The sequence below is a fragment of the Chanodichthys erythropterus genome, chromosome 11 (genome assembly GCF_024489055.1).
Source record: "Chanodichthys erythropterus isolate Z2021 chromosome 11, ASM2448905v1, whole genome shotgun sequence".
In the NCBI taxonomy this organism is placed as follows: domain Eukaryota; kingdom Metazoa; phylum Chordata; class Actinopteri; order Cypriniformes; family Xenocyprididae; genus Chanodichthys; species Chanodichthys erythropterus.
Genome location: NC_090231.1, coordinates 10,340,070 through 10,352,014, shown reverse-complemented (window position 1 = coordinate 10,352,014; position 11,945 = coordinate 10,340,070). Strand labels below are relative to the sequence as shown.

The following is an 11,945-nucleotide window of genomic DNA, read 5'->3' as shown; positions in this document are numbered from 1 at the left end:
ACGTTATAAGGCAAATGTTCTAGCCATCAACTGGAATAGGGACATAAGCGTGGCTCTACACAAAAGGACTCAGACTTGAGTGAGCGACTGTGCGAAAAGAGAGGTGAGGGGAAAGATGCTTTTTGTCCCTTTTGTGTACTTTTGAAGTTTGAATGATGAATTATCATTAGCCGAGCAAGATGCGTGCGCGTTTACTCACAGAAATGTTTAAATGAACAAGGAACGGTTGATTGGATGGTGGTCGGATGATGCGACCTCTCGGAGTTTTAAGGGGGCAATCGATAACTGTTTTCACCTGAAACACTATTAAGAGTTGATTTGGACACTTTTGTTATGCGAAGGACGGTCCAGTGCCACATAATTGAGTGTTTTGGACTGAATCTGAATTCACACCGAGCCGGACGGCAACTTCAATCAATAGAGACACTGGTCGTGACGTCACGCTCTCTATTCAACGCTTCATTTTATGACACATAACGATTTTTTTTATTTTTTTATTATTATTCTTTTTTTTAAAAAAACTTAATTTACAAGTGTGAACAAATACTTAATCTTATTTAATATTTTGCTGACGTGTAATCAGAATAAAGCCAAATTATGTAATTTATTTTGTCAAATGCGTCTTTTGTGTCAACTTTTATAGATTAGAAACATTTTACTTTTTATATTTGTGTATATTTTTGGGTGTTCAAATGCACAATTTGAGTTTTAACTTATGAAAACGGCGATAGGTGCAGGTTGGCCATCACAATGGCATTTAGCTTAACAAAATAGTTTTTTGGGTCATTGTTTACGAAAATGATGGTATCTGTTGTTCTGCAACTGTTCATCTACATATTTATAAAATGATGAAAGTCAGCTCTAGTGTTCACTACCAGTTTTCGCGAAACAAAGACTTCTTGTCCACCGAGTGAAAGTCTCATTTATTGGCGTTGAAACAAATGAAAGTTATCTAATTTCGTTACAAATTTAGAAACATTACACTACAGTGTATCCCGCGCTTTTTGGTTTTATACCTCAGCCAGGCGAAATGAACTCCATCACCTACTGCTCAAAACGCAGCCAAGAGCATTTAAACCCCCACAACATCTAGCCAGACTTCATTTCCATACAGATATGTTTCAATTGTTTGTACTAATTTGAGGTTAATTTGATTTTATCATCACGTTTCATAACAGACTGCGGCTGTTCACAGAAAGAAAATACGTGTAAATAATGTGACTGTTGGAATAATGTGACTTGAGGAAGTAAATAAAGTCAAAAATTCGCCACTGCAATGTATGTAAAGATACATTTGGTGTTTCCTCAGACTAGTGGAGCCCTTTAGACCCTCATATATATATATAATATTTTAGCAGCACAACTGTTTCCAACACTGATAATTAATCAGCATATTAGAGTGATTGCTGAAGGATCATGTGACACTGAAGACTGGAGTAATGATGCTGAAAATTCAGCTTTGCATCACAGAAATAAATTATACTTTAAAGTATATTAAAATAGAAAACCATAATTTTAAATTGTAATACTATTTCACAATATTACTGTTTTTTCTGTATTTATTATTAAATAAATGCAGTCTTAATGAGCATAAGAGACTTCAAAAACATTTAAAATGGTAATGTTTCCAAACTTTTGACCAGTATAATATATATATATTAGTCTGAGGAACCTCATATGGAGCCTTTCATTGTTTTTTTGATTAGCTGTTGTACCTCCTTATGCTGGCTGTCTGTTTTTTTTTTTTGTTATAATATTGTGGTTAGACACATTTTGTTTTACAGCAATATGTCTTATGAATAAAAACAGATCAAATTCTTTCCATGAAGCATAACTTATTATATTAGTCAATTAATTTGCATCAAAGATGCTTCTACGTTAAAGGCATAATTTAAATACAGAAATTAAAATGATCATTCATCATTTACTCATGCTTATGTTATTCTAAACCTGCATGACCTTTTTCTGTATTTTGAAAAATGTCTATTTTGTCCATACACTTAGTTATTAGGGCTCAGTGTTGTTTTAAACCATGTTGACTTTCATTGTATAGGTTTAGGAAGACATGATGTGAATAAATGATGACACAATTTTCATTTTTGGGTGAACTATCCCTTTAAGACTTTGAAAACAAAGGCCAATGCTGATCGTTTTAAACTCTCTCTCTCTCTCTTTCTCTTTCCCAGCCATGCCATCAGTGATGGAGCGATCAGGGTCTGGTGTGCTGTCCCGAAGCAGGGCCAAAACAGTCACGAACGGGAACAGCCAGCACTCTGAGGAAGAGAGCAGCGATGAGGAACACACACATGGTGTGTCTGACACATTCACACACAAACCCAGCAACTCCAAGCCACCATCTGCACCTTTATTCCCTTACATGTTAGCACAGTTTCAATCCTAAATTGTTTAAATGTAAAATGTTTCAATATATCAGTGTATGTATGTGTATTTGGTCAAGCATCCCCTATTCTTTTTACCTCCTCTCCCTCCACCCACTTTTCTTCCTCTGTCGTCTGTCAGGATGCACTGCCTGCCTGCCTGTTTTTTTTTTGTTTGTTTTTTTTCTTCTCCCTGACCGTCCTTTTCCCTCTTGCTCTTTTGAAACAGACAGTATGATCCGTGTTGGTGGGGACTACCAGGCACAGATCCCAGAGTTCAAACCAGGTAAAAAGGAAGATGGGAGTTAATCTCTGAAGAGATGAATATATCTCTAAACTCCATGCATTTTTCACAGTCTGTATGAGCATGATAAGATAAAGGGCTGTGTGTAGGTGTTTCTGTGTGCACTCAAGTTATGGGGAGTAGGATGGGGAGTAGGAGAGAACACAGCTATAGTCTTTGAGTGTGTGTGTGTGTGTATTTATATATTTATTTTTATATATAATATAAAAAAGAAGGTTGTGTGGGGAGGAAGCAACTGCAGAGTTATTTGAGCGAGGCTGCTGTGCTGTGGGACAGACATGTTTGTTCTTTCTGTTGACAGACTGTGCATCCCGCTACAGTGAGAATGACCACAGGAGCATGCTGGTCTGGTCGCCAAACAGCCAAGTGTCCGATGCCATGTGTAAGAAACGGTTATTTACATATAAAATGTTTAAAAACTGCTGCGAGTTTGATTCAGGCTATTGATGAGGAGTGCTTTAGAAAAGAAAAGAAACGAATCTTATTCTTAAAATGATGCCAGTTATACTTGTAGGGCTGTACTGATACAACCGTATATAGATGCAATGTGTATTTTTCTTACAACTTGTTTTGCTTTAACTAGTCAAAAATCTAAATGCATTGATTGTGAAACTACCTTTAACTTGTGAATCATTTGTGTTGGCCAGTGATCTATTTAAAATGTTAAAATTAACCATGATTCATTAAGTTAATGTGCAGTATTTAAATGCTTCTCTTTATTGGCATATGTGTAAGTGAAAGTAGTCAAAGCATTATGTTGTGTTGTGATATTTGGATTTGGTTAATCCACAGTAACTGCTCAGTCTCTGGTTATGTAGTCTACAGATTGTTTGGATTGTGCTCTTAGTTTTTTTAAGTAATGTGCTTCTTTTGACGTCTAGAGTAGTTTGTATTTCTTTTTCTTGATATATTAAGATATATTAAGTATTTAAATCCTTTTAAATGTTTTTTTTAATAAATCAGACATACTCAAATCATACTCATATACTTTGTTTTCTATTATGTTATTGCGATGCCTTTCAACGTATTCATATTGTAGGTACCATCATTGTATGAATTATTAGGTCATTAGCTATTCCCATTCCTTTGTACACTGTCACCAAATATGCCATTTTGGATTGTAAAGAAACTTTATTTTCCATTCTCTCACTCTCAGTGGATGAATATATACTGATGGCCAAAGAGAAGCACGGATACAACATGGAACAGGTACCATTTCACTTAAATCAGGGTTCCTATGCGGTATGTATGGAATTTGATTTGAGTAATTTCCAGGTCTGGAAAAGTATTGAAAAAAGAAAGCAGAGTATGGAAAAATATTTGCATTTCCAGACTATTGCCCCTATTTAGTTTTTTAGAATAGAAAATTAAGTTAATTTAATGAAAATAATTTTATCATACAAGAAGTATTTATTTTCATGGCAGCTGTTTAATGATTATTTAGTGATTGTCAAACATGACTGAATTAATTCAAGTTGCACTTTTTCATTATGCAAAAATGCAGGTTATAAGTATTTTGAGTTTCTTCTCATGATATTCTAAGCGCTCTATTACAGAGCCTCTAAAAGGACCTTTGCTAAAAAAAAAAAAAAAATGTATACAGACTTTCCTGTGTGCACAAGAAAACATTTAATGGTTTATTGGCTGCCAAAATATGATGTACTGCCCCAACGAAAGCCTAATTTTGAACACTTTTCTTTTACAGTACCAGTCATTTTTATAGACCCTTGAACTTGGCGAATAGGACAATGCACACAGCCGTATTGTGCCATCAGCCCATTTTGTGTCATGGTTTCTCTGCTTCCACAGAGGATGCATTAAATTGGATATTAGGCCTTAATATTAGGGGTACTACCCTAAGGAAAGACAAATTTTGTGCAAATAGATCTCTATAAATTCATGCGCATCCATGCTCTCGTTTTCTTCATAGTAAGATGGCAGTGACGCACAAAGGAAATAGGTTACAGTATGTATAAAAACTAGAAATTGTAACGCGTAAGCGGCACACGTGAATAGTTTCTCGAGGGCACAAAAAAAGTTTCTTGTGTGCATGCAAAAGTTTATATATAATTATATAATTTATATGAATTTTATATTTATATATATACAGTACAGTCCAAAAGTTTGGAACCGCTAAGATTTTTAAGGTTTTTAAAAGAAGTTGCTCACCAAGGCTACATTTATTTAATTAAAAATACAGTAAAAACAGTAATATTGTGAAATATTATTAAAATTTAAAATAAGTTTTCTATTTGAATATATTTGACAAAGTAATTTATTCCTGTGACGCAAAGCTGAATTTTCAGCATCATTACTCCAGTCTTCAGTGTCACATGATCCTTCAGAAATCATTCTAATATGCTGATCTGCTGCTCAAGAAACATTTAATGTGTACAATTGTACAAAATATTTGTGTACAATATTTGTTTTCAGGATTATTTGATGAACAGAAAGTTCAAAAGAACAGTGTTTATCTGAAATCTAATCTTTTGTTACATTATAAATGTCTTTACTGCCACTTTTGATTGATTTAATGCATCCTTGCTGAATAAAAGTATTAATTTCTTTCATTTCTTTTAAAAAAATAAAAATTCTTACTGACCACACACTTTTGAACGGTAGTGTATAATGCTACAGAAGCTTTGTGTTTCAGATAAATGCTGTTCTTTTGAACTTTCTATTCATCAAGGAATCCTGAAAAAAAACATTGAAAATAATCATAAATGTTTATTGAGCAGCAAATCAGCATATTAGAATGATTTCTGAAGGATCATGTGACACTGAAGACTGGAGTAACGATGCTGGAAATTCAGCTTTGCATCACAGGAATAAATTACTTTGTCAAATATATTTAAATAGTACACAGTTATTTTAAATTGTAATAATATTTCACAATATTACTGTTTTTTACTGTATTTTTAATTAAATAAATGTAGCCTTGGTGAGCAGACGAAACTTCTTTTAAAAACATTAAAAATCTTAGTGGTTCCAAACTTTTGGACTGTACTGTAATATATATAAATATATATAATAATTTATTATTATTATTATTATTTTTTTTTTTTAGGGGCTCTGTATGTTGTCAAAATATCAATGAAAAAAACCCTGAGAAAATAAAAATATTTACAGATGATTGTACTATATAACAAATATAAAGCTGAAAATAATGCCGTATGAACCATTTATGTTAAATATGGTCTTAAAATATACAGAGAAAATTTGAGTCTGGAAAAGTATGGAATTTTTAAATGGAAAATGTGAAGGAACCTTGTTAAATGTTAGGCATGATATGGAAATCCTCTAGACAGATGAGAGTTACAGTCCTTCTGTCTTATATCAACAGGCTCTTGGCATGCTTCTGTGGCACAAGCATGATGTGGAGAAGTCACTGGCTGACCTGGCTAACTTCACTCCCTTTCCTGATGAGTGGACAGTGGAAGACAAAGTTCTGTTTGAACAGGCTTTCAGCTTTCATGGCAAGAGCTTCCATCGCATCCAACAGATGGTGAGCGGGAGGGATGGAGGCAAGATGGGTTACATAAGAGTCATCTGCTGCTCCCACATCTGCCTGCAACTACAGAAGAGCAGACATCTTGAGATATGGCCCAGTGTAGAATCACACATCCATGTAAAGTCATAGTGAGGTCTCGCTGTTAAAGGGACAGTTCACCCAAAAATGAAAATGCTGCCATCATTTACTCACCCTCAAGTTGTTCCAAACCATGTATGAATTTCTTTCTTCTGCTGAACATAAAAGAAGATATTTTGAACAATATGTGAAACCATACGGTTGATGGGGCCCCATTGACTTCCAAAGTATGGAGAAAAAAAAAAAGAGTTTTGAGACCAGCCTGTTGTAATGTCATCCATTATAACATTGAAACGATTTAAGAACTTTCCAAAGAACATCTGACACACATTTGATTCAGGACATAGAATCTTCTTCTTTTTAAGTGTATAAACTTAGTCATAACATCTGTTATTTTTATTTTTCAGCTCCCAGACAAGCTGATCTCAAGCCTGGTGAAGTACTATTACTCCTGGAAGAAAACCAGAACCCGAACAAGCGTCATGGACCGCCAAGCACGCAAGCTCCTCAGCAAGAGAGAAAAGGATGAGAGGTAAAAAGAGAGCAAAAGAGAGAAAGATGGAGAGAAAAGACAATCAATCATAACGGTTGTGGCTTCCAGACATATACAGTTACAAAGTGTGTATTTTTGTTCCTGCCAGTAATGATGAGATAGAGGAAGGAGATCCAGGCAGTGACAGTGACTTTGACATCAACGCCAAGAAAGAGGTGAGCCTATGGGTATAATAAATAACTAGATTCCATGGCATGAAACTGAAGTTGCAATAGTCTTTTCTTCCATGTTGCGATGTATATCAGGGCTGGATTTTGTCTGTTGAGAACTGATTGGTTCATTATGGTTTGCTATTGCTGTGATGTCATGTGAATGACAGGTTGTTTTGCCCTCGTGCCGGTTACTAGAGAAGTGAAGAGATGTCACTGGAGGAGGGAAGGGTGGTTATTTTAATTAATTAATTAATTATTTATAATAAATACTAGAATATTTAATAAAAATAAGAATTGTCACCTTTGATTTCATTGTGACTTTAAACTATTTAACACATTTAGTAAATTCTTATAAGCTAATTATACAGCTTTTGATTCCATATTATTCTGGAGACTAAAGGGAATAAATGGAGTATCATTGGTCAGGGACAAGTGAAGGCAAAAAGTTGTTTAAAAATGTAAAAAAAAAAAAAAAAAAGATAGACATTTTCCTTCAGACATGAATTTTAACCTAAAATCCGATAAAAAAAAAAAAAAAAAGACTGCATTTGTGCTGCTTTTCAGGCAACAAAGCAGAACTCTGGAAATGGAGGAGGGAGTGATAAAGGTTCAAGCAAATCTGGTCCGACTCGGAAAGAGAACCAGGGTGCACAGTACCGACACCATCCTCTCCGTGCTCGTCGTAGGCCTCCTAAAGGCATGCACCTGGAACAGGAGGACATCGTCGCCCTCTCGGCGTCCACTGATTCAGGAGCTGTTACTATCAGGCAGCTGGACACACAACTAGTGTCACTTAAGAGACAGGTAATGTGCACGGAAACACACTTTCAGTATCAAATCACAAGGTTTTGGTAGTGTTTGTAAATCTGAGATTTTTAAAGAAATTAGTATTTTTAATCAGCAAGGATGTGTTACATTGATCAAAAGTGACATCTACTTCAAATAAATGCTGTTCTTTTGAACTTTGAGTTCAACAAAGAATTCTGAGAAAAAAAAAAAAAGTGTTATGACTACTACTAAAGTATTACGCAGCAAAAACTGCTTTCAATAATGTGATCACCACTCAGAACATTCTTTGGTTATCGGTTTTGTTTTTAGGTTCAAAGTATCAAGCAAACCAACAGCGTTCTCAAGCACAACTTGGGTGATGGAATTGAAGGCATGAGACCATCAGAGGTAGGTTTCCATCTGCATTGCTTTGATACACAAACCACACACATACATGTAAAAGTTAAAAAGCAAGGCATAATATTGAATGTCATTTTGTGAATGCCATTTCCAAGACGCTAATAAAGCCTAATATTTTTAAAATACAGAGTTTTCTAAATCCTTTAGTAGCTACATTATACTTCAAATTTTTCTCCCTGGACTACATTTCCTTCAGCCCACTCAAAAAATCAACACTCGCTGGACGACGGAGGAGCAGCTCCTCGCTGTTCAAGGTGAGCTGGTATCCATATATTTCAGAACAGATCTCAAAATGAATAACCATATTTCATACAGTATATTATAATGATGTGATGCCTAAATTCACGTGTAGCATTTAAAACCACAGATTTTAGTTTTAAGTGTTATTTAGACAAAACCGTGTAGAATTTTCATATATTTTTCATTTAATGCATCCCTAGTTAATAGTAAAAGAATGCTTCTGTAATTCCTGGTTTGAGAGCAGAGAAGATCTTCCCAAAAGACTTGCATACAAGTTGAAAACATTAAATAGTAGCTAAATCCAGCGAACCTAAGATTCAACTAATACCCATCTTAAAAGTATGGTAAACATTATTGGTATGGTCGTATTACCCAAACTGATGGCCCAAATTTGTGAGTTCCTAATAACCTCAGAGTAACCCTTCCACTTTGTAATCTTTCATGAAGATAAAGTCACCATGAAATTAAAATGGACAATTCTTGTTTTTTATGGAATATTGCAGTATTCATTGTCAATTATTTATCATTTCTGGTTTGCGCCAAAAAGCGAATTCACATCATACACCTTGTTTTAAAGCAAGATGTCAGGATTTGCAAGTAGGAGATACTACAGATTGAATGCATAATATTGTTTAATTTGAAATCATGTCACCGTTTTGCTCTCCAGCTATTCGGCGATACGGTAAAGACTTTGCAGCCATAGCAGATGTGATTGGCAACAAGACGGTAGCGCAGGTCAGCTCGTTCTTCGTCAGCTACCGGAGACGCTTCAATCTTGAGGAGGTGCTACGTGAATGGCAGGCAGAACAGGAAGTGGTGCAAGGGAGCAGCGGGAGGACTGTGAACATGGAGCTCAACGGGTCGGCAGGAGCGGAGGACGATGAGGTGAGAGAGAATGAGGAAAAAGACTTGATTTGAATATGACGAGGCTTATGAATGTTGCGCAATAGGACTTGTTTCAGCAGGCAGGAGATAAAGAACAGTTTACAACAACTGAGGAATTCATTTTCTCTTTTCCATCTTTCTTTGTTACTATAGGTGAAGATGGATGGCAGCTCTCCGCCTCACTCTGACAGTCCATTGCCCTCTTCGGATGCTAGTGTTGTTGGGAACCCCAACTCTGCCCAGTCCTCCCCACCCCTCACTCAACCTCCACCCTTACTGCGCCCTGCACCCCCCTCAGCGCCCCCTAGCCTGCTGCGACAGCCTCCCCCGCTACAGACGCGACCTCTACAAAACCGGACGCCCCACAATCACCCTCCCCCTCCGCTCATCAGACCCGCGGTGGCATCCTCGCTCCACCAGGGGGCACTGAGGAACTCGCTAAGTTCCTCCTCTGGCTCTGCTGGACAGCTGCCGCCCTCACTGGTGGGGTTGAAGGTGGAATCCCCCCAGTCACACTGATTGCCATGTAACATTTGCCTTTTTATAATGGTTTTTAGGAGACTCAAATATTAAAAAGTCATTTAACTGAGAATTTGGTCTCAAATCAGTGTAAAAGGGCAATGTGTAGAAATGCCTCCCAAGAGACAGGAAAAAACAGAGGTGAACCGGAAGCAAAGCTGGACGTGTGCCAAAACACACGTTTAGCAAATCAGGAAGGATGAAACACATAGTGTGACACACTGCTTCTCTACTTCAGGACTGAGGATAAAGCTCCATATACATGAATATAAACCCCCGTCTTGCCAAAAAACAAACCCCACAAACCTATCTGTCCTCAGGTTCTACAGCTATACCTCGTGAACAGTTTCAAGCACAACTGCTTCCACTGTAACTACAGCGACTGAAACACCGTCTGTCATAAAAAGCTCTGTGGAAGCTGGAGGTTTAACCAAAATTGTGGGGTAAAAACCTTATACACTGGAATTAAAAACTGCCATGACAACAGACTCCGTTGTTCCTTCCACCATCTCTATGGCAACAGCAGCACATCACCTGGTGTGCATGACTACAGGCACTGCCGAGTGTTCTGAAGTACACCTGGTGTCAGGAAACTGGGAGATTGTGTATACTCTCTCTCCCATTGAAGAGCCATGTTGATAGAATCATCCTGGGTGAAGCGTTTTTTTGTCGTTTGTATAATTAGGTCTTTGAGATATTGTTAGGTAGTGAATTTATGTAGTACTAGTTAATATTGACTAAGCACTAAGTGATGCAAAATACTTGATTTTTTGTTGTTGTAACTCTGAAATACACTGATTTCATCTCGCTCTTAAAGGCACAAACACAGAAGCATCAAAACTCTAAAGAGGATTCCCGAGGAAGCTCATGCAAGAGTTCTCGTTTCTTCCAAAATGTTGTATGTATGTGAGAACTGTTTACAAATGAACTGGATTTGCTTGTGGCTATTTTTGTTTTAGATTTTTTTTTTTTTCAGAATAAAGTGAAAATAACCAAAAAGTTTGTTGTTATTGGAAACTTCAGCCTTTTTTTTGTTTTGTTTTTTTACATATACTTTAAGAGACCCTTAAATACACATGAACTAATAGGTGATGCATATTATGCGTAATCACGTCCCAACCAAACGTGATACGACACATTTTTAGTCATTTTTCACAGAAATATGAAGCAAAATGATGCTTTCTGTAGAGGTTTCCAAACTGGTCTGAGGCCACAAGAAGGTCCCACTTCTGAGCTGTCAAAGTTAGCATGCAAACTTAAAATAAGCAATAAAAAAATAATTTTTTAATTAACGCATGGACAAAAGTAATATTACGGTTTAATTTTTCATTCTGTTTTCTAAAGAACTAATAAGATTGATCGTGATTAATAGGAAAAATACAAGAGTAAGAAATAAAACGTACATACAGAGCTTGTTTTACACACGTGTTTTGAGTGTTTTATGTGTGGTTTCAGTAACTGAGATCCAGATGTCAGGTTTTAAATCCAGTCACTGCCTTCCTTAGGAACTGCTCAGCCTATGTAAAAGCCACTGTATGTTAATTGATATTTTACAGTCTTTCTAATGTTATATGCTTATATATATATATATATATATATATATATATATTTATATAATATATAAAGTGATATTCACGGCTAGCACAAGAACAAAAATGAGTCAAACATGGGCCTTTCCATCGAACAAGTGCCATTTTTGTCCCCAGGAGGACATTACATGTATAAAAATGCATTAAACTCAAATGTACATTTTATTATTAAGCATAATACACATTTTAAATAGTGTAAAATGTGTTATTAGATTCAGTGCTAAAAAAAAAAAAATTCAATGGGAATTGTAACAAACAAATGGCACTCATTCGGTAGAATGGCTTATGCACTCATATACAAATCTGTATAGGAATAAAATTGTATACATTTTTCACGCTCGTTTTTTGACAAGCTACAATATAATAAAAGCTTAATATGTTTTTGATACAGTATACATGGTTCCTTCTATATGAAAATAATAATAATATAGCTGCCTTTGCAGTAGGGGATCATCATACTTGGAAAGCCTCAAAAATTTTGGAAACCCAAGCAATAATAAAAAAATTACAAGAAAAAAGTCGTTAAATTTCGAGAAAAAAAATCAAGA

The 11,945-nt window shown here is 35.9% G+C and overlaps 1 protein-coding gene across 1 annotated transcript; it reads left to right on the top strand.

The window, feature by feature from the left end:
- The first annotated feature begins 2,188 nt into the window (after positions 1–2,188).
- rcor2 (REST corepressor 2) lies at positions 2,189–9,808 on the top strand. Its single transcript, XM_067400696.1, has 12 exons — positions 2,189–2,309; positions 2,608–2,664; positions 2,984–3,064; positions 3,839–3,891; positions 6,026–6,187; positions 6,679–6,803; positions 6,913–6,979; positions 7,541–7,780; positions 8,075–8,152; positions 8,361–8,418; positions 9,072–9,289; positions 9,443–9,808. The coding sequence occupies exons 1-12, from the start codon at positions 2,189–2,191 to the stop codon at positions 9,806–9,808; spliced, it is 1,626 nt and encodes a 541-aa protein (XP_067256797.1).
- Positions 9,809–11,945: the final 2,137 nt, after the last annotated feature.

Bases quoted from the DNA above. Each gene is read 5' to 3' on its own strand.
- rcor2 (XM_067400696.1), top strand. From the start codon at position 2,189: ATGCCATCAGTGATGGAGCGATCAGGGTCTGGTGTGCTGTCCCGAAGC. The intron at 6,188-6,678 runs GTGAGCGGGAGG...TTTATTTTTCAG, and splicing joins TCCATCGCATCCAACAGATG to CTCCCAGACAAGCTGATCTC. The intron at 8,419-9,071 runs GTGAGCTGGTAT...TTTGCTCTCCAG, and splicing joins GCAGCTCCTCGCTGTTCAAG to CTATTCGGCGATACGGTAAA.